This window comes from Rattus norvegicus, chromosome 7, assembly GCF_021556685.1.
Source record: "Rattus norvegicus strain SHRSP/BbbUtx chromosome 7, alternate assembly SHRSP_T2T, whole genome shotgun sequence".
Classification (NCBI taxonomy): Eukaryota; Metazoa; Chordata; class Mammalia; order Rodentia; family Muridae; genus Rattus; species Rattus norvegicus.
Window position 1 is genome coordinate 39,846,096 of NC_141540.1, and position 21,478 is coordinate 39,867,573.

A 21,478-nucleotide genomic window follows, 5' to 3' on the forward strand; every position below is an offset into this window, starting at 1 on the left:
AACACTGTCTCAAAAACAACAAACAAACAAACAAACCTTAAAAAGTAGTTTGAAATTCAGAGTAATAAAATGGCAATCTAGGACTGGAGAGATGGCTCAGTGGTTAAGAGCATTGACTGCTCTTCCAGAGGTCCTGAGTTAAACATGGTGGCTCACAACCACCTGTAATGAGACCTGATGCCCTCTTCTGGTGTGTCTGAAGACAGCTATGGTGTACTTATATATAATAAATAAATAAATCTTTAAAATAAATAAATAAAATGGCAATCTAGACAAAAATCCCAGAATGAGGTAACTGACCTGGGAAAGATGGGAAAGTTCCCCAGTGTGTGATGACTTTGGGGGAAAAGAGTCACAAGCCCTAAATGTCCTGCTGCAAATATTTGACAAGAGAGAGAAGTGCCAGGTGGGTGACACAGGACTGTGATCTCAGTACTTAGGACCTAAAGCAGGATTCCTGTGAGCTTAAGGCTAGTCTGGGCTCTGCATGGTAAGTTCCGGACTAGCCAGGACTATATAGTGAGACCCTTCTCCATAATACTAATTATATAATTATCATTTACAATATTAAATATAATAAAATAATAATCCAACAATTAAATTACCTAAGTAATAAGAACAACAGTTCAAATCATAGGCGGTTCAAGGAAAATACGGCAGGGACCAAGGTGACATCACCTTACCCTGACTCTGCTCTGTGTCTGCCTAGATACTTTCAGCCTTCTATCCTGCTCCCAGCAGCCATGTTCATCTTGGTAACACACTTGGGATGTGACTTTGACTATGGTCCAGATGTGTTAACCAAAATAATGTTTGTACAAACTAAACATAAACTAACTGGTTAGGGTATAGATCACAATTAATTGTTGTCTTTTGTCTGCAATGACTATATTCTGCCCAAACAGATATTGCAAGGCTACTCTAACCTTCGTATAACATTGATGTAAATGTATCCCATGTGGCCTTTTGCTGTTCCCCTGAGCTTCAGCACCAAGTGTCCTTCTGAGGCACTAACCCACTTTTGGTGACCAGATTCAAAATGAAGGAGTCTAATTTGCATGGTGGTCAGTAACTTTCTCACCTACACTAGAACAGTAAGTACATTCAAAAATTGGGTCTGGTTGAAATATAAATTTTTTTCATGCTTCTAAGTTTAATACAGACCATGAGTTATATTTTACTTTCCCTTCAAAGTCCGACAAATCCACATTATATCTGCACCTCTGCCCTTTCTTAAGAGCTTAGGAGCAGTCATGGTGGCACAGGCCTTTAATTCCAGCACTCAGGAGGCAGAGGCAGGGGGATCTCTGCGTTTGAGGCCAGCCTGGACTACAGAGTGAGTCCCAGAGCTACAGAGGAAAACCCTTGTTTCAAAAAAAAATCAAGATAAAAAAAATCAAGATAAAAGAAAACAAAACAAGAAAATACAAGGAAGGAAAGAAGGAAGGAAGAAGGGGGGAAAGGGAAAATGGAATGCTTTCATCTAATGTCTAAGTCTAATGATTTCTAGCCTGAAGTTGTTGTGTTTGTCAGGATTTATCAGAAAACAGATGATAACCAAAATTGGGATATAATTCTGATATAATTCCAGAAGGTACTCTTCCCTGAGGCACTGAGGTGTGGGTGGTTTATAGAACTGTAAACCATAGTATTTCTATCCCCCAGGCTTGGTTACACTGCTTGCACAGTGTAACTCAGTCCTTCATGAACCTCTAGACTTGAAGGTGGAATTGAAGCAATTCCCAGACCCCTTGAGAGAGAGGTGCTGGCCTATAGCCAAAGAGTGCCACCAACACGAGGTGACCTTAAAGGAGCCACCTGACAATAATTACCCTGACTCCTGGACATCCTCCTTCCTACACATTAAAATTTAGCTCCACAAGACTGTCCCCTGTTTCAGATGCCTGCTGCGAATTTAGATAGAGACAATATTTGTGTGTCTTTGTGTGTTATAGCCTTGAACCCGACTAGACAGACATATTACAAGGTGGGTTTGTATTGGTTTGGGCTTTTTTATTATTATTACTTTTTGCATAGTTTTGAGGAGAGTATTTGATAGAGATGACTTTAAAGTATCTAAGTTCTTGTTTTGACTCATGGTTTTACAGGGTTCATTTTATGGTGGCTTGGGTCCATGCTCCTAGGCACAGTCATGGTGCTGGGACCCTGCAGGAGAGAAGGAACATATACAGCAAGCAGAGACAACATATTACAAATGGGAAGAATAGAGCCATATTAAGAAGAGTTTACCTTTGTAGTTGATTTTCTTTATCTCTTAAGTAGGAAAATCCATGTCCCTAGCAACGGGTTTTAGAGGCAGCTTCTCTTCACAATATTGTTTTCCAAGTCACTTGCTAAGGATCATGGCAGCAGCAGTAAAATGGGCGGTATCAAACAGAACTGTCTGGAAGCCTTTATTTCCAACCCAAAGTAAGTGAGACTTTTTGTTTTAATGCTTAAAAATAGTTTGCAGTTTTTCAAGTATAGACTATTTAAAGCACTGGGTTATTCTGTATGCCTCCCATTTGCAATTATAAAAGGGGACAAAATTTAAAATTAATAAATTATGCTCTACATAGTAACTATGAATATCACCAGCTGTTATAAACATGGAAATATCACCAAATAGAGGAAGAAGAAAACATGATTTATCAGAGAATGATCGTGTTATGGGCTTAAAAGATCGTGTGTGTGTGTGTGTGTGTGTGTGTGTGTATGAGTGTGTGTGTGTGTATGAGTATGAGTATGTGTGTCTGTGTGTGTGTATGTGTGTATGAGTGTGTGTGTGTATGAGTATGAGTATGTGTGTCTGTGTGTGTGTATGTGTGTATGAGTGTGTGTGTGTATGAGTATGAGTATGTGTGTCTGTGTGTGTGTGTATGAGTATGAGTATGTGTTTCTGTGTGTGTGTATGAGTGTGCATGTGTATATATACAGACATGCATAAATGCAGAGTGAAAGATCTAGGCTAACCACTGGCTATCATTGAGATATAAGAAGGATTTAGGTGAATTGGTAGAGAGCAGCTTCCCCTTCATGAAAAGCATTTAGATTCATTTTACACCTGTTAACTTTTTTTTAGTAATTCTCAAAAATTGGAAATAAAAAGGGAGCCCCATCTTCCAAGAATATTCACTGTTAGTATTTTAGGTTTTATCCTTGTGGATACATACGGCCATTAAATGAGTAACTATGCTTCCTTTCTTTTTTTTTTTTAAAGATTTATTTATTTTATGTATATAAGTACACTGTGGCTGTCTTCAGACACATCAGAAGAGGGCATCAGATCACATTACAGATGGTTGTGAGCCACCATGTGGTTGCTGGGATTTGAACTCAGGACCTTTGGAAGAGCAGTCAGTGCTCTTAACCACTGAGCCATCTCTCTCCAGTCCCTATGCTTCCTTTCTAAAGAGCATTTTCCCTTAAAGTCTATAATATGTTCTTCATTTTGGCTCATAAATAAACAGAATGTAAAAATCCTGTCCACCACAGCTCGCTGCTTTCACACCCTACCTTCCCAAAGCAATAAATAGATCCCTGGGGGGTCATTTGAGGCAAGGCAAGTTTGTTCACTAAACTCCTTTTTAAAAACAGTGTTGGAATTTACCTAATCCCACTTTTATAGAAAGCCTTGTCGCATGACCTTATCATACCTTCTCTGTCACCTTCTTTTGTCCCTAAGTGAGTTATGAGACCAGATGGTTTCATGTGCTTTAAAGAAACATAACCATCCATACGTGACATTGATTGCATGTAAGAGTTTCGAATGTGCCCTCACATGGGAGGGCTTTTTCTTGATGTTCTCTGTACTTTCTCTTTAAATTGTGGATTTTGTTTTGCCACCGATGTTAACATCCTTTTCCACATAGAACTTCAAAACTAATAGTCTCCCTTCGGTCATAGAAGCTGTGTAGACAAGGGACTCCTCAGGTTAGTCACAGGATCTTAGGATGACTGAATTGGGAACAGTTTAAGTTAGCTCACAGTTAACTGAACATTCTGGCCATCCAGGCACTCCTGTCAGTTAATGAAACATTTCCAAATCTCCTGCTGTGTGCAGGAGGGACTGAGGATGTCGAATCTGTACTAGGGCCACCGTATAAACGTAGTGGGAAACCCGATAGAAAATGATCTTTTCAGTGAGGAGGGAACTAGGGAAATAGGTAGTTTTCACATTAACTCCTGTGGAGATGACTGGCTGTATTGGGTCTGACTTCTCAGCACCCTAGGGCTGAGCTCTCTGAGGGAAACAGAAGGCTAGGTATCAGGGATCTTTCTCTCACCCTGCCACCAAGCTTGGTGACCTGAGTTTCATCTGTGGAACCCACATAGTAGAATGAGGGAACCAATTCCACAGACAGACATGTAATTTTTAAAATTCTGTCCCCTGATCCCTTGCTAACCTAATTCTCATTTTTAAAGCTCTAAACATTATTTTGTTTATCACATCCTATTTAAAATAAAATTATCCTTTTTTGCTATTTCTTCTGCTTGTTGGAGTCAAGGATGCAGAGGCCCACAACTGACACACTGCAGATCAGTCTTGGCTGGGGATGCCATACTTAGGTAAGCAAAGAGTCTAAAGTCTGATGACCTCTGTTCCAGAATGGATTTCATCCCAATCGTTGATTCAATCCCTACAACTCTGATTGGAGAACTCTCCAACAGGGAATTGGAAGCAGGAAGCACTGAAGCATGCCTTTGATCCCAACACTCCAGAGGCGAGGCCAACCTGGGCTACCTAAGAAGTGTCAGGTCAGCTACACAGAGGGACACTGTTTCGAAACAAACAAACGAATGAACAAACAAACAAAACAAAACAAATAAACAAACAAACAACAAACAAGGAACTGGGTCAGCTCAACCTAGCCTTGTCCCTTTTTCTTGTTTCCTTTCTCCATCTTTTTTCTCTTTCCAATGCTGAGGTGGAATCTAGGACCTCATGGATGCTAGGTGAACACTCTTCCACTGAGCTTCGTCACCTCAAAACAAAAACAAAACCCCCAAAGGCTTCAAACATCTGTTCAGTCCTTCCAGAACTAAGTGCGTCATTTCCTGAAGATAGTGACGCACACGGGGAATGTTTGGGTCTTGAGACAAAGTGCTGCCGATGGGGAAGGAACGGTGCTGGTAGGAGCTGCATGCAACACAGACTTTAGTGGGGCCTCCTAGATGGGAGGAAATTATGACCAGGTAGTTTACGTTGGGCTAGCTGAGTGTACAGTCACCAGGCAGAAGCTCGGCGACACGGAATGCAAGACTTCCGGTAACCTGACAGGGTGGTGCACGGTGGCAGCGAAGAGACTCTGCTGTTACCTGTTCCTACAATGCCTGGTGCCAAGAACTGAGTCACCACCCTCTGGAATGGTCTCTCCATTGAGAACTGGACCAGAGCATGGAGGAAAAAAGCGCGTCTTGGAAAACAGAAAGCACCAACAAAGGCTACTATTACTACCCAGAAGCTCCTGGGACTTAACTCCTCGCATTCGATTTGATAGTATCAGTCGTTCTCAACCTCCTTAATGCTGTGACCCGCCCTCCCCCACCATAAAATTATTTTTGTTGCTACATTATAATTGTAATTTCACCATTGTTGTGAGTTGTAATGTAAATATATGGATGGAGTTTGTTTTTTGGGTTTGTTTTTTCTTTTTTTCTTTTTTTTTTTTTTTTCGGAGCTGGGGACCGAACCCAGGGCCTTGTGCTTGCTGGGCAAGCGCTCTACCACTGAGCTAAATCCCCAACCCCTGTTTTGTTTTTTTTTTTAATTTTTTTTGATGGTCCTAGGCGACCCCCATGAAAAGTTCAGTTGAGTCCAGGGGGTCGGGACCTACAGGTTGAGAAACCCTGTCATATACTGAGCTAATGCCTTTAGGGACTGGTGATGACTCAAGATGACTCTTCTCACATTCCTTGGGTCCTGTGTTGCTCAACAGTCTCTACGTGTTTGGAGTCTTCTGTTGGAGGCATGAATATAAGGCAGTAGGCATTTTTCCTTGTATTCAGCCTTGTCTTCCTCCCCACCCACTGCCTGCCTGAGTCAGTGTACATGAACCCTTCTCTCACAGATACTTCTGTCTTGACCACCCACAAAACAGTTTCCCTACACTGACAGAAACAATAAGGGAACTTGCAAACAAATACTGATGGTTGTTGTGAAGTGAAACAGGGCTTCTATTAAAGGTGACCAATGGACCATTTTTTAAATGAAATTTCCTTCCCCCTCCCCTCCCCTCCCCTCCCCTCCCCTCCCCTCCCCCCTCCCCTCCCCTCCCCTCCCCTCCCCTCCCCTCCCCTCCTCTCCCCTCTCTTCCTCCCTCCATCCCTCCCTGCCTCCTCTATGTTGGTTATTAGTTCTAATGTTTTGCCTTTTTTCAGTTACCAGTATTCCAGACCTGAGGGTCCCTGCCCCACGCTGGCTTCAATTGATAAGAAAGAATTGTGATACAGCCATACAGAGAGAGGTGAAGGAGGGACGGAGAATCTCCATGACAACAAAGCAGAAAGATGAAATTTTTTTATTTTATTTATTTATTGAATATAAGTACACTGTAGCTGTCTTCAGACACACCAGAAGAGGGCATCAGATCTCATTACAGATGGTTGTGAGCCACCATGTGGTTGCTGGGAATTGAACTCAGGACCTCTGGAAGAGCAGTCAGTGCTCTTAACCGCTGAGCCATCTCTCCAGCTCCCAGAAAGATGAAATTTAAAGGCCCACTGGAATGTAAGAACCTGGGAAAGTCAATCCAGGGCCCACTTCCCCTATTGGGTCTGGAGTAGCAGAGATGAAGAATACATTTTTTAAAATGTTAACTCAGGAATACTGGAGGGGAGAGTTTGGTAGCCTCGGGAGTTTTAGAAGTGCCCAACCATTGAGCTAGTTGAGTCATATCAAAATTAGCACATGTGTCTTTCATTCTTGAATCCAGAGAGCTCTTGGGCCCGTGCAGCATTGGTGACCCATCAGGAGCCAAAGCCTCCTCCTCTTCTCCCTCTTTACCTCAGAGAAGGGAGAAGTTGGTCCCCTCCCTTGTCAGCTATTAAAGAAAAAGGACAGGGGTTGGGGATTTAGCTCAGTGGTAGAGCGCTTGCCTAGCAAGCGCAAGGCCCTGGGTTCGGTCCCCAGCTCCAGGAAAAAAAAAAAAAGGACATCATGAAATTTGCAGGCAAATGGATGGAACTAGAAACTGTCATTCTGAGCAAGGAACCCAGACCCAGAAGTACATGCCTGGTATGCACTCACTTGTAAGTAGACGTTAGCTTTTCTCTTGTGTGATTGTTGTGGACTTCGACTCAGGTCTCCTTGCTTCCACAGCAAGTGCTGTTACACACTGAGCCATCTCCTCAGACAGACCCTCTAAAAGAAGTCTTTTGGCCAGTTTAGGTCCTGGAAGAGGATGTTGAGATTCTAGTTACTTGTCTCACTTTTTCCAGTACCATAGTAAGTAGTTTCCTCCATCACATGTTCTTCATGATGCTTTTTCTCCAGAGGACCCCAAACAGCAGAGCACACCATAGACTAAATCCTCCCCCTTTCCTCCTGCTTCTGTTTATTTGAGACAGGATCCTATGATGTACGCTGATCACTGATCAACTGAGCTAATATATTGTGTGAAGTACAAAAGAAAGCATTTAATTGAGGGCCCTGCTTACAGCTTCAGGGGGTTAGTCCATTTCCATTATGTCACTCATGTCAGTAACACTCATGTCAGGCAAGGTGCTGGAGCAGTCAAGGCCACACCTCCTAATCTTTCCTAAGCAGTTCCACCAACTGGAAAACAAGCATTCAACTATATGAGCCTGCAGGGGCCGGTCCCATTCAAAACACCACTTTGTGTGTGTTTACAAATGGCACGGAATCAGAAAACAACTTTTTTTTTGTTTTTGCTTTGGCTTTTTAGTTTGTTTTGAATCTGGGCCTCTTTGTGTATCCCTGGCTGGCCTAGAACTCACTATATAAACCTGACTGTCCCGGAACACTCAGAGATCCATTTGCTTCTGGGATTAAATGAGGGCACCAGCACACCCTATTCATATATATTTTTTTAAAAATCTGCTTTGAATATAGTAAACAGGGTTCTAAACTAGCCTTTCTGTATTTGTATGTTTGTGGGGTTGCATGTGGAGGCCAGAGGTCGACTCAGGACACAGGTACTGTTAATCTTTTTTTTTTTTTCCCTTAATCTCACTAGCCTGAAACCCACAAAGTGCCCAGCACTGCTTTTAATGACAGACCCAGCCATTCCAGATTTCTCGTTTTTCAAGTTCTCACCTTGACCTTTATTTCTAATCTAAAAGGAGCTGGGTGATAGTGTGTCGGCTGGAGCGGTGGCTCAGCGGTTAAGAGTTCTGGCTGCTCTTCCAGAGGACCTGGCTTCGGTTCTCAGTGCCCATGAGGTACCTCAGAACCGTCTGTAACGTCAATCCCATGGAATCTTAGGTGATCTTCCAATTTCCACAAGACCCGGGTCTTTACTGTGATGCATGCACGTAGAGAAACAACATACCCATAAAACAACAACAACAACAACAACAAAAAAAAAACGTTTTAAAGGAGCTGAAAACAGTTCTACCTCGTACGTTTTATAAGCATATCAGTTATTTCATGTGATCTTTTATTATCACACCCAGCATAAAACATTTCTCAATCACAGGCTATTTCATATCTTATAGACTAACTCATCATCGGGAACAGTGTTCTTCAACTTGTGGGTTGCAGTGCCTTTGGGGATGGTCAAAGGATCCTTTTATAGGGGTTGCCTAAACCTATTGGGAAACAGATATTTACACTACAATTTGTGATGGTAGCAAAATTACAGCTATGAAGTAGCAACAAAAATAATTTTATGATGGCAGTGCTGGGAGCCATTGTTAGGTAATGTTACCCAGCATCCCTAAGTCCCTACCTGTTACAGAGCTCTCCTGGCCAGCCAGCATAACCAGACTCCTACCTTAAACTTCTCCGTCCTGGCGGCTGGGCTGCCCTTCCCTATGTAATCTGACTGTTTTGGTTACATGGCTCTTTTCTCTACTCTTTTCTGGGCTTCCAGGCTGCTGCATCTGGTTCACCTCTCCTCTCTCCTCTCCTCTCCCCACATAGACCAACTCAAGTCTGGTCATGTCCACCCTGGACTCTTCCAGATGCCCCTGTCTCTGGCTATGTCTCCCTTTTATCTACAATAACCTTTCTTACTCACCATACCTAGGACCAGTCATGTTCTTTTCCCTTTTCTTTTTTTCATTCAGTTAAGGCCTGTGTTTTGACAGACCTGCTTGGGGAAGGAACTGTGTGTGCTATTTGGCTATAACCTTGGGAAAGCCTAAACAGCAGTTTCATGAACAGAGCTGGAGAGGGGGCTCTGCAGTAAAGGGTACTTGATGCTCTGGCTGAGGACCCATGGGATGACTCACAACCATCCTTAACGACAATTCCAGTGTATGTGACTTCAGAAGGCACCAGCCTTAAGTTCGAGTTATCAACTTGATAGAATCTAGAAACGCCTCTGGGCATGCCTTTGGGGATTGTTTGGATTTAATTGATGAATGCCTATCTTAATTGCAAACTGTAAAAATGAAGAAAGCTGAGCATGTACGATTCATTGCTCTCTTTTCCTGATTATGGACTGATTGCGACCAGCTTTCTTAAATCCCTGCTGCTGTGATTGTCTCCCTGTAATAGACTATAACCTACAACTTTGAGCTGAAATTAACCCTTTTCCTTTAAGTTGCTTGGGGGGGAGATGGGGGGCACAGCAACAGGAAAAGAAACGGAAACTCCCAGCAACCCATTTGAGACAGCTCCACTTTTAGGGTCCATATTCTATGAGTAATCCAGTTGTTTGGGAGATTACTCTCTAACCTCTTGAGAAGGCTAGATTGACTCCATGACAGGCTTCACATGGACGGTTCAGGAGATGAGGGAACTGGGCAAGCCCAGGCCTCAGAAGTTGCCTGCTACCTGGCCTGAGGCAAGGTCAGCAGCAGTTTCCAGACTTCCCCAGTAACAGTTTTCAGCCTCCCCTGCACCCCATCCCCACACCTCAGCAAAGGTTCTGTAATGTCCTTAGAGATAGAGCTAAGATTAGGATAGAGATCACCCTCCCCTCCCCGGAATTCCCCCAATGGGTTTTTTTTTTTCTTTTCCGGAGCTGGGGACCAAACCCAGGGCCTTGCGCTTCCTAGGCAAGCGCTCTACCACTGAGCTAAATCCCCAACCCCCCCCCTCCCCAATGTGTTTTAAATCCGGCCTGGGACCTCACTTCCAGGTCTCCATCTTGGAATGAGAGACCCCAGCATGCTGGACTTTCGCAGAACAAAACACTCTTTGCGTTTACATACTATTTGGATATCATTCTTCGGCGAATCATGGACCCTTACACTCTAAGCAGATCTTTCTGCTAGTTAGCAAGTAAATCTCCATTTCCAGGCTCAATCCTAAGTGGTGGCACAAGCCTGTCTATACTCAGGGAGCAGAGGCAGGAAAATCATGAGTTCCAAGACAGCTCGACGCTTACGGTATAGAGAAAATCAGGCCAGACTTGGATATATAGGGAGCCCTTTCTCAGAAAAACTAACAACCACAAAGAATAAAATTCCTGCTGGGTCCAGGCGTTTATAGGGGCCGTGCCTTTTGCCTCCTCCCTAGACATTAACGCACTTTGGGGGGTCGCCAGAGAGGCCCCCCCCTTTTTTTTTGAGCTGGTGACCGAACCCAGGGCTTTGCGCTTCCTAGGTAAGCGCTCTACCACTGAGCTAAATCCCCAGCCCCGAGAAGCCCCTTTTTATGTGAAATTTAAACGTTTAGAATTCCTTGTCGGGGCCCTGGAAACTAGCAAGACTTCCAGTTAAAATCTTTGGCAGAGACTTCGGAGGGGCGCGCGATCCGCCGGTCCGCAGAGAATTGCTGCAGCGCCAGCCCGCCACGCGCAATGCGGGCACGTTGAATGAACAAACGGAACGAGTGAATGAATGGGCTGCGTCAGGGGCCGGCATTTGTTACGTCGCCCACCGACGCAGGCGTAGTCGCACGTACACTGCTCGTGGACTCTGGACGCCCAGTTGCGCGAATTCTGCCGCGGGCGAAGAAGCTCGGCGCCGCCTCGCGCCGCCTCCCCCAAAGTCCCTGCCCCGCCGCGGAGCGTCACTTCCGCCACCCCGGGCTGGGGTTGGGGCGGGGAGCGCGGGGGAGGGGGCCACTAGGTCGGAGGGAAGGCCGCCTGAAGCCCGCGCCCTAGCAGGGACTACATTTCCCGAGGGGCCTCGGCGGAGGTAGCGACGGCGGGCGCGGCGACGTCCCCCGGAAGTGGAGCCCGGGACTTCCACTCGTGCGTGAGGCGAGCGGAGCCGGAGACAAGAGCAGAGGCCGAACTCGGGATCTGACAAGATGGCCGGGCTGCCCCGCAGGATCATCAAGGTAACCGCCCAGGCAGGCTTCAGGCCTCTGGCTCTGCTCTCCTCCTTCAGCGAGCCAGTCCGTGCGGCCATCTGCTTCCCTCGGCAGCTTCTGAGAAGCCCGAGGCATCGCAGAGAAGGGTCTGGCCTCCGCAGCGAGGAAGTCGGGCGCTGAGGAGGGGGCGCCGGGAAGACTTCCGGCCGCCTCTGAACGCCGGACACCCGGGACTCCGGGGCGGTGAGGCCGCGGCAGGGGAGGCCTGGCGGCTGCCCGGTAGAGGGCGGGGCTGCGGGCTTCGAGTCTGGCGCGGGGTCGGTGCGGGCCTCCGCAGGTTCTGTTCACCCGCGAGCGGGAAGAGCGGCGTGGCCTGGACTCTGGGCGCGGGTTGTGGCCCGGGCCGGCCACTCTGCCCCGGAGCTCCCTTCTAGTCCTCCGCAGGAGCGCGGGGCTGCGGCAGTCCCGGGTGCGGAATGAATGGACGGACACCGAGAGCCGGGCGGGGCCGCGGGGCCCGGAGAGGCGGCTCTGGGAGGGCCGCGCGTCCTGCCGCCGACCGCACATGTTCGCCCTGGCTGCCCTCACCTAGCGACGACGGGGGCTTGCCGCCCGGTTGCCCTGGCTTCCGCGTTCGCTTCCCAGTGTTTCTGCGGGTTATCACTGTGAAGTGATTTTACTCCGGTTGGCAAACTCTTTGGAGACTATTTTCTATTCTGAGGCACACGGGCCTCATTTATGGGGATAATCTGTGAAATAGTTTGCCTCTCAGCTTTTGTGCGCCTTATTTGAGCGGCTCTGTGGTTCTTTAGGGATACCGTATTTTGATAAGTACATATGGAACCACGGGGGCCGGGGGGAGCCCTAGTATCTTGATCTCCTAAAGTCTTTACGTAACACCATTGAGTCTTCGGACTCCATAGGTATTATAACCCAAGAAAACGAAATCCTTAAATTTTTTGGCATCTGTTTTTTTATGAAGGAAATCGGTTAAAAATATGCACTGCTCAATATGCCAGCTAGGTGCCCAAATCGAAGCTTCACTTTGCTTGCCGTAATCCAGTGAACATAATATTTATAGCATTATTCCACTCTTCCAAAGTTTTAGGGGAGATTTGTACGAAGGGAATGGAGGACCTCTTTGAAGGGTGTGAGACACAGGGTATTTCTTCAGGCAGTCACAAATGTCTTCGAGAATGGGGTGTCATTGACAGAAAGGTGCTTGAATTAGAAAAACAAGACCTTTTAGAGGGTAAAAATTCTTAGGAAGGAAGAATAAATTTTCCTGGAGCACTGGAGCCTTAACACCAATGTTCATTGCTGTTATGAATCTCAGAATCTTTTGCAAGTAGGTTTTCATGCATTGGAAGGTCCCGAATGTGGCTTAGTTCTGATACATGCACAGAGTGATACATCCACTAGTGATCATGTTAACCAGGATTCCATTTGAAAAAACGACTGCTTCCCACCACAGACCATCAAGGTTTTTTTTATTGTTACTTTATATATGGACTAAACATAGCAGAGATTGATAATGAAAACAGTTCTCTGTATTAGTGTTTACAATGCTCGGTAAACTGAACAGTTCTTCAGTTTTGCTTGATTCTGGAAATTGATATGCTGCAGTAATATGAAGACCTTGAAGGAGAAAATAAATGCTGTGGAATATATTGGTTATATACTTACAGAAATGATTTAAAGCAGAAAATTGAAGTGCTCCTACTTCAATTCATTTGGCACCCAATGCTTAAGTGTACATTCAGTGTTTCCTTTTGCTTATTTAAAACAAGATAATGATAAATTCATGCTGTAGTGTGAACTCTTCACTTTATAGTACTTTATTATACTTATTCAATAATGACTTCAGTACTTTTAGCTTTAAAGGGCCGGGCCCCCCCTCCCCCCAATCACTAGGGCAGATTAAGAGATTAAGAGGTTTTTTTGGTATCCATTTCTTTTGGTATCCGTTTTTTGTATTATCGGTAAAAAAAATTTCTAGTTTTGGGAATTGAGTTGAAAATTTGTAAGGGCTTTATACATGCTATGCAACGGAGCAACAGCTCAAGCAGAAAACATATTCACATTAAAATTTAATTTGAACAGTAACCTTAGGGCTGGAGATGTAGTTCAGGCAGAGGCCTAGCATGCCTGAAGTCCTGAGTTCTATCTACACTGCACATAAACCAGCCATGGGGTTTTCTTTTGTATGCATTTATTGCTTTTTGTTTCTCTGTAGCCCTGGCTGTGGTGGAGCTCACTCTGTAGACCTAGTTGGCCTAGAACTCAGAAACTACCTACCTGTCTTTGTCTGTCTCTGGGATTAAAGGTGTGTCACCACACCCATCTCAGTCATATAGTCCCAGTATGATAGGAGCCGTAGGGTTTAGAAGTCAATTGTCCTTGGCTGTTAGGGGCTTGAGGCCAGCATGGGAATGTGAGACCTAACAGTAGGGGTAGCTGAGGCCACAGAGACACATTCTCTTCTATTGAATCAGTTTATTTCTTGGTAGTCTTCGATTTTCAAAGGATGAACTTTACTATTGATTATATTAATATTACTTTTTTTAAAATGAGACAACACTTCACTGTGTAACTATGTTGGCCTCAACCCTGATCTCTCTGCATCTGCCTCTGAGTTTTGGGATTAAAAGTGTATGCCAGGGGTTGGGGATTTAGCTCAGTGGTAGAGCGCTTGCCTAGGAAGCGCAAGGCCCTGGGTTCGGTCCCCAGCTCCGAAAAATAGAACCAAAAAAAAAAAAAAAAAGTGTATGCCACCATACCTGACAGTATTATTTCTATCTTGCAAATACTAAGTAGTTTGTTTCTGTGTTCCCATAATCCCCTTCTTTTCATTGTGTAGCACTTAACACTGATTAAAGCTGTATGTGGCTTTGGGTGATCCTGGCATAGCTCATTAAGGCCACAAGAATCTTTGGTGCATATATGATAGGCACTCAAACATTAAATGACATGAGATTTATTTGAAAGAAGTTTACAGGAGCTGTGATTTTATATTATAATTTGGCATTGTTGCTGTATTTAGTTGCATTCATTTGAACCAGCACTGTATGAAAAAATATTTTTCTTCTTTCTTTGGACACAGGCTTTTATATAAACTGACATCTAACTTCATTTGTAGCTGAGGATGACCTTGATTTTCCTGCCTCCAAGTTTGCACTGTACCTAGTTTTACGTGGTGCTAATTATTGAACCCAGGGCTTTTAAGTTCATCAAACAGTAGCAAAGACTGAGACCAAACTGGTCAAAGGCCCCAAAGGGGACACAGAGAAGATAAAGGTCACACATGTACCCATAAGCATGCCAGTGTCTTACCGTGTGTCCTTTCAGGAAGACCACAGGGCTTCTTCATGTGTGTCCTGCGTCTTCCCCTACTCATGCAAATACTTGCCATCCTCTCCGCCCACCTGGTCAACAGTTTACCTTCAAGATGACTCACTTTTTATAGAGCTGCCTTGTAGGGTTTTAACTAATTGCTTATTGATAGCTTTTAACTCATGCAAATTGTGTTATCCAATATTAACAGTGTTGATAGTTTTGTTTATATGGCATTTTTTATGTATGGGGGTAATACTGAGGTTTTTTTTTTTTTTTTTTTTTTAGCTATTAACCCCCACTCCCACCCCTTGCTGTTCTCCTATAAGTTCTTGCTAAGTACCCCAGACTGGCTTCAAACAAAGACCTTGCTTCTGTCTCCTGAATGCTGGAATTACTATAACCCACCACATTTGACATTGGAATTTTTCTTAGTTTAAAGCTAACAAAGACCACTCAAAAGTATCCCTAAAGGGGCTGGGGATTTAGCTCAGTGGTAGAGCGCTTACCTAGGAAGCGCAAGGCCCTGGGTTCGGTCCCCAGCTCCGAAAAAAAGAACCAAAAAAAAAAAAGTATCCCTAAAGTGAGAGATTTCTTTTACCCTTTTTATCATAACGAAGATTTCAGTTTTATGTTACATTGATATGATACTCTGATCTTAAAATTTTTAATTTATAGCAGGGTGTGGTGGTGCATGTCTTGGAACCTAGTACTTAGGAGTCAAGGGCCTGAGGATCTATTGAGCAAGTTCCAGGAGAAACAGGGCTGCACAGAGAACTCCTGTCTTAAAACACACACATACACTCTCCCCCACTTTTTTCAGCATGCACTTGCTTGGTTGCTTGTGTTCATATGGGTTATGGCATACTTAGGGAAGTCAAAGAACTGTTTTGGGGAGTTGGTCCTCTTTCTGTGTGAGTTCTGGGATATAGCTAAGGTTGCTAAGTTAATGTTTACTCATTGAGTTATCTCTGGTCCCATTTGGTTGTTTTGATACTAGGGTGGTCTTGTACTTGACAGCTTGTGTTACTTCCAGTGTGGTGGGGTCACAGGAATGCCCTCACACCCAAAGTGACATTCTCTATGTTTTTAAAATTAGTCAAGGACAATAAAATAGTCTGATAAAATATAGCTGACCTACTCAAGGAGTTAGTTGACTGACTTCATTAAAATCTAGCAAGCTAAGGGGGAGGGATGTACCTCACCTGATAGAATGCTTGTCTAGAGTGTAAAAGTCCTGGGTTTGGTGGCCCATGGGCTATAGTTTGAATACTCGAGAAGTAGATGCAGGGAAATCTGGAACTTCAAGGTTATCCTTTTCTATTGAGTTCCATCCAGCATGGAATACATGAGACCATTTTAAAACCAACCAACCAACTAGCCAACCTAGCAAGCTGGTTTCCTGAGTAATTAGACAGTCGTTCTTTTTACCAATTTTCCTTTCCTGTATGGTGAGGGTTTCTGTTTCTCTCCCCTTTCCTCTTTATCTTTTATTTCATTTTGAGTCAGGGCCTTGCTGTGTTAGATGGGTTCTTGCTTGTGTTCCTCCTGTTCCAGCCTCCTAAATGGCTGAAATTATGGAAGTGCGTCCTGCTTGGCCCTATTCTAAATTGTTTTCTGCTCTGCAACTGTGTGGTTTAGGCTTGCTCTGCACATTTTAAGCATGAGCTCCTGCTAAGCAATAACCAGCCCCTAAAGTACTTTGAATCGTTGACTTCAGCATCTAATTGCTTGTGCATCTTGCTTTTTTTTTGTTTTGTTTTGTTTTGTTTTTTTGTTTTGTTTTTTTTTTTCCCGGAGCTGGGGACCGAACCCAGGGCCTTGCGCTTCCTAGGCAAGCGCTCTACCACTGAGCTAAATCCCCAACCCCGTGCATCTTGCTTTTAAAAAGAAAATTGGCTGTTCCTTTTGCAAGGTCTCCTTTACTTTTCAGTGCTATCATTTGTTTCTCTGTGTTTGGCTAATTTTAGACAAAAAATTTGTATTTTCAAAGTATTTACAGATTTAGGGATTATAGCTATTGTAGCTAAGAAAAACATTTCACTAAGCTATTAAGACTCTAAGGATGCATATCATTCTTCCATAACTGATTTGCCTGTCTTTCTGCCCTCTACGCAAAAGCTGGGTTATGCAGAGGTAATAGTTTGAAGTGTGGAATAAAGTGGAGAGAAAACAGTGAAATACTTCATAAGTCTAGTAACTGTGACATATAACACCTTAAAAGTTTTAGGGTTGTTGAAAATCATTACTGTTTACTTGCTGTGTTCAGAGAGTTGGCATTAAGAACTGTTGAATAGTCAGAAATAGTGGTGTGTCACTGCAATCTTCTCTCAGGAGACTGAAGCAGGAGGATAGTGAGTTTGAGTGTCATCTGGACTACATAAGGGGTGGGTATATTATTAGAAGGTGGCTCAAAAAAGAAAATAAGACTTTAACTCGGTGGTGGTGGCACATAACTTGAATCTCAGTTCTCATGAGGCAGATGAAGGCAGATCTCTCTCTGCATAGAGGCCAGCCTGGTCTACTACAGATACAGCCAGGTTTACACAGAGAAGCCCTGTCTCAAAAAACAAATAAACACAGACTCTTGATAAAAACAACTTAAAGGGGTTGGGGATTTAGCTCAGTGGTAGAGCGCTTGCCTAGCAAGCACAAGGCCCTGGGTTCGGTCCCCAGCTCCGAAAAAAAGAAAAAGAAAAAAAAAAAAACAAAGGAAGAGAAGGATATTTTTTATTTCAAAAGTATTTTATTTGTATGTGTATTTTGCCTGTACGTATGTCTTTGTACTAGGTACATGCCTGGTGTTCCAGAGAAGCTGGAAAAGGGTATCATATCCTCTGGATCTGGAGTTAAGCACCTTTGTGAACTGTTGTGTAGGTGCTGGGAATTGAACCCAGGTCCTGAGAGAGTAGCTTTTAACCACTTAAAGTACTTTTAACCACTGAAACATTTCTCCAGCCTAAGAAAGGGTTTATTTTGACTCACAGTTAGTGAGTATGGTCCATCCTAGTTAGGGAGTTCTAAAGGCAGTTTGAGACAGCTGGTGAAGTTGTAGCTGCACAGGAAGCTGAGAACAGTGAATGTCCACGTTCCGTTAACATCCTCCTTTTTTAATACAACCCAGAAACTAAGCCCAGGAAAGAAATGGTGGTGTCCGCCTTTAGGATAGGTTTTCCCACCTTTAACAAATCAAGGTAATGCCTTACAGGTGTGCCCACGTTCTAACTTGGCTCCAAATAACCCCTCATAGGTATACCTAGATGTTTGTCTTCTAGGTGGTACCAGATAGACACTGTCATAGTAGACATCTAATTGTCATGCTCAGGCTGTCCTGGAACTAACTAACTTTTGCTGGCCTTGGAATCTGCAGCCCTCTACTCTAGGCCTCACAAATAATGGTATTATTGGCATACAAGGCACCATGCCAAGCTTTGTGACAATGATTGTTTAAATGAGGTTGGTCATACAGGGTTGGGATTTTTTTTTTTTTTTAATTCTCTAGAATATATCTTACAATGGCAAGGCACTGTTGTAAGCACTTTGCATGCATTAATTCCAGCAGCAATCTTGTTAGTGTATCATACCCTTTCTATAGATCAGCCATCCCGCACAGAGGACTAGTGATTTGTGGAGCAATGCTTTGAACCCAAGTGGTTTGGTTCCCTGGGTTAAGTACTACACATAGCAATGCATGCATTTTTATGTCTTGTCTCTTAGAGAGGGAGAATGGGAGAGTGTTTTACTTTGTCTGCATTGTCTGTATGTGTACCACGTTTGTTCTGGTGTCTGGAGGCCAGGTGGGGATGCTAGATTCCATGGGACTAGAGTTAAGGACAGTTAAAAGTTGCCATGGGAACCAAACCTGGGTCCTCTGCTAGAACAGCAGGTGCCTATAGTTGCCGTGCACCAATCCTTGTTTTTGTTTTTGTTTTGTTTTGGGGGGGTGTTATCAGAACTCTTTACTGTTTAACCACAAGCTTTTTTTTTTTTTTCTTTTTTCTTTTTTTCGGAGCTGGGGACCGAACCCAGGGCCTTGCGCTTCAGGCCTTGTGCTTGCTAGGCAAGCGCTCTACCACTGAGCTAAATCCCCAACCCCTAACCACAAGCTTTTGCCTGTTGAAGTAGTATTGTAGTTGTAGGTTTGGTCAGGTTCCTTGAATTCAGAGAAATTGTGTGTGGTACTTTAGGAGTGAACTAGAAAGCACTTACCACCTACAACCACTAGCTATTTCCTGTATTCCCTTTGTCTCCTCCCCTTCCTTTCCCCATGAGGTCGTGCTGTGTGGCCAGCATTCTCTAACAAGCAGTCCCTGCCTCAGCACATCTGAATGCTAGGATGTGATGTGATGTGATACTGTGTGACACCATGTTTAGTTGTTTCTTACTAGGAAGAGACATTCAAGGTGTTATCACATCACAATGAAGCCATTTTAAGGTTAACTTTAACCAAAACTAAAAGTAGGTTTAGACTTTTTTTTTTACACCCATTGTGTTTTCAACTGAGAGAAGGTATTTGTACCTGACTGCTGTTTGGAGAGAGTAAGAAAGCCTACCTCCCTCATACAGCTTTCTTTTGCCTGCAAATATAATTCTTGGCATCGGCTTAGGGAAAAAGTTTGTTTATCTTTGCAGTTGGAAACTGGTTTACAGTGGTAAAACTCAACATTTAAGATTTATTTACTAGTACACTGTAGCTGTCTTCAGACACACCAGAAGAGGGCATCGGATCTCATTAAGATGGTTGTGAGCCATCTCTCCAGCCCAATATTTCTTAACATTGCCTGTAAAAGCTATACTTCTTAATCAACCCCTCTCCCCTAATGAAGACCTGTTTCTGTTTTGTTGTTGTTTTCTTTGTTTTGTCGTGCTGGAATGCAGCTAGGACCTCATGTATTCTATTACTACATATCACCACTCTCACTCACCCCTTTTATTAATTTTTTTTCCCAGAGCTGAGGACTGAGCCCAGGGCCTTGGGTTTGCTAGACAAGCGCTCTACCACTGAGTTAAATCCCCAACCCTATTTTTTAATTTTTGAGACAAGGTCTGATGTAAAAGTGCCCAGGCTAGCCTTGAATTTGAATTTCTCCTAGAGCATCCAGCTAACCTGCTCCACCAGGTAGATCTGGGGTTTTTTTTTTGTTATTTTGATTTTTTTAAGATTGCATCTCAGGTATTCCAGACTAGCCTAGAACTTGCTGTGGAGGATGACCTTAAATTTCTGATCTTCCTGTCTCCTGCTTTTTTTTTTTTTTTTTTTATCTTTATTAACTTGAGTATTTCTTATTTACATTTCGATTGTTATTCCTCTTCCTGGTTTCCGGGCCAACATCCCCCTAACCCCCTCCCCTCCTCCCCCCATTACCGCCCTCCCCCCAACAATCACGTTCACTGGGGGTTCAGTCTTAGCAGGACCAAGGGCTTCCCCTTCCACTGGTGATCTTACTAGGCTATTCATTGCTACCTATGAGGTTGGAGTCCAGGGTCAGTCCATGTATAGTCTTTGGGTAGTGGCTTAGTCCCTGGAAGCTCTGGTTGGTTGGCATTGTTCATATGGGGTCTTGAGCCCCTTGTCTCCTGCTTTTCAAATTAAAATCCATTTCAGATTTTAATTTGAAAAGTTCTTTCCTTTTAGAAATGGTATTCGTCAATACATTACTAAAAATCCAGTTACTGTATCAAGTGTTAAACACTAAAAGTAGTCAATAGAAAAGTCTTTCTCCCTTTTTTGCTAGTCTAGTCTTTAGTGTGTAGGTTAAATGTTGCCCTCTCACTGAATATTGAAGGAAAAACTAATTTCTTCATTTGTTTAATTTTAAGGTATAATTTATATAACAAAATTCAGCACTTTCAAATCTTGAAATTTAGTGGTTTTTAATATATTCAGAGCCATGTTTCCAATACTACCAATTCCAAAAGAAATATTTCATAACCTGTGAAAGAATTCTCTACATACATATATTGCTGTAGGACATCTTTGTAGCTCAGTTGCTAAAGTGCTTGCCTAACCTATACAAGGCCATGGATTCAGCAGTACCTCATATCCTGGGTGTGAGGGTATTTGTATGTAGTCTCAACACTGAGGATAGAGGTAGGCCCTGACTCTGTACTGAGTTCCAGGATTGTGACTGCCTGAACAAAACACAGAACAAACTGCAGTTTAGGCTTACCTCATTTCACTGTTTTTGTCTCCACTTAAAAGTCTTTTACGTTTCACCCAACTTTGTTTTACACAGAAAGATTTGTGTTTCCTGGCCTGCTTTCTGAAGTGTGTATAAGCACTTCTAGTGATTCTTTTATTAGCCTCACTAGTATCTTTTATTAGCCTCACTAGTATCTACTTAGTGGTCTGAGATCCATTGCTCTTCCTCCAGATTTTTTTCTTGGGGGTGGGGTGGGGGCTTTTGTTGTCCTCTGGACAAAAAACAAAACAAAAAACCAATAATCTGTGAATTGTCACCTTTTACACTGAAACATCTAAAAACATGATCTTGAGGGGTCTAGGGGTCTCTACTGTGGGTATAATTGGGTTCCAACTCAATCTGCTATGTAAAACCTTATAGGCTGATGAGATGGCTCAGCGAGCAAAAATGCTTTTTTTTTTTTTTTTTTTTTTTTGGTTCTTTTTTTCGGAGCTGGGGACCGAACCCAGGGCCTTGCGCTTCCTAGGTAAGCACTCTACCACTGAGCTAAATCCCCAGCCCCGCAAAAATGCTTTTTGCCAAGCCTGACGACCTGAGTTCACTTCTGGGA

At 43.6% G+C, this 21,478-nt stretch overlaps 1 protein-coding gene and 2 long non-coding RNA genes across 4 annotated transcripts in view; 1 reads left to right on the forward strand and 2 right to left on the reverse strand.

Annotated features, from left to right (window-relative positions):
• Positions 1-6,505: 6,505 nt before the first annotated feature.
• LOC102556774 (uncharacterized) lies at positions 6,506-10,951 on the reverse strand. Its single transcript, XR_015625270.1, has 3 exons — positions 8,279-10,951; positions 7,250-7,393; positions 6,506-7,043 (listed from the first exon to the last, which is right to left on the reverse strand). It is a non-coding gene; the product is annotated as an uncharacterized LOC102556774 (long non-coding RNA).
• A 99-nt stretch (positions 10,952-11,050) lies between these two features.
• Positions 11,051-21,478, forward strand: part of Ube2n (ubiquitin-conjugating enzyme E2N) — a 29,953-nt gene continuing 19,525 nt past the window's right edge. The window contains exon 1 of the mRNA NM_053928.2: positions 11,051-11,419. Within this exon, the coding sequence (NP_446380.1) occupies positions 11,390-11,419 (30 nt within the window). The 5' untranslated portion in view covers positions 11,051-11,389. The remainder of the gene's footprint in view (positions 11,420-21,478) is intronic.
• LOC148004630 (uncharacterized) lies at positions 15,012-20,075 on the reverse strand. Of its 2 annotated transcripts, none has more exons than XR_015625271.1 (3): positions 18,819-20,075; positions 16,576-17,325; positions 15,012-15,167 (listed from the first exon to the last, which is right to left on the reverse strand). It is a non-coding gene; the product is annotated as an uncharacterized LOC148004630 (long non-coding RNA). The 2 variants fall into 2 exon arrangements; XR_015625272.1 differs by having other exon boundaries at positions 15,012-15,180; positions 16,573-17,325.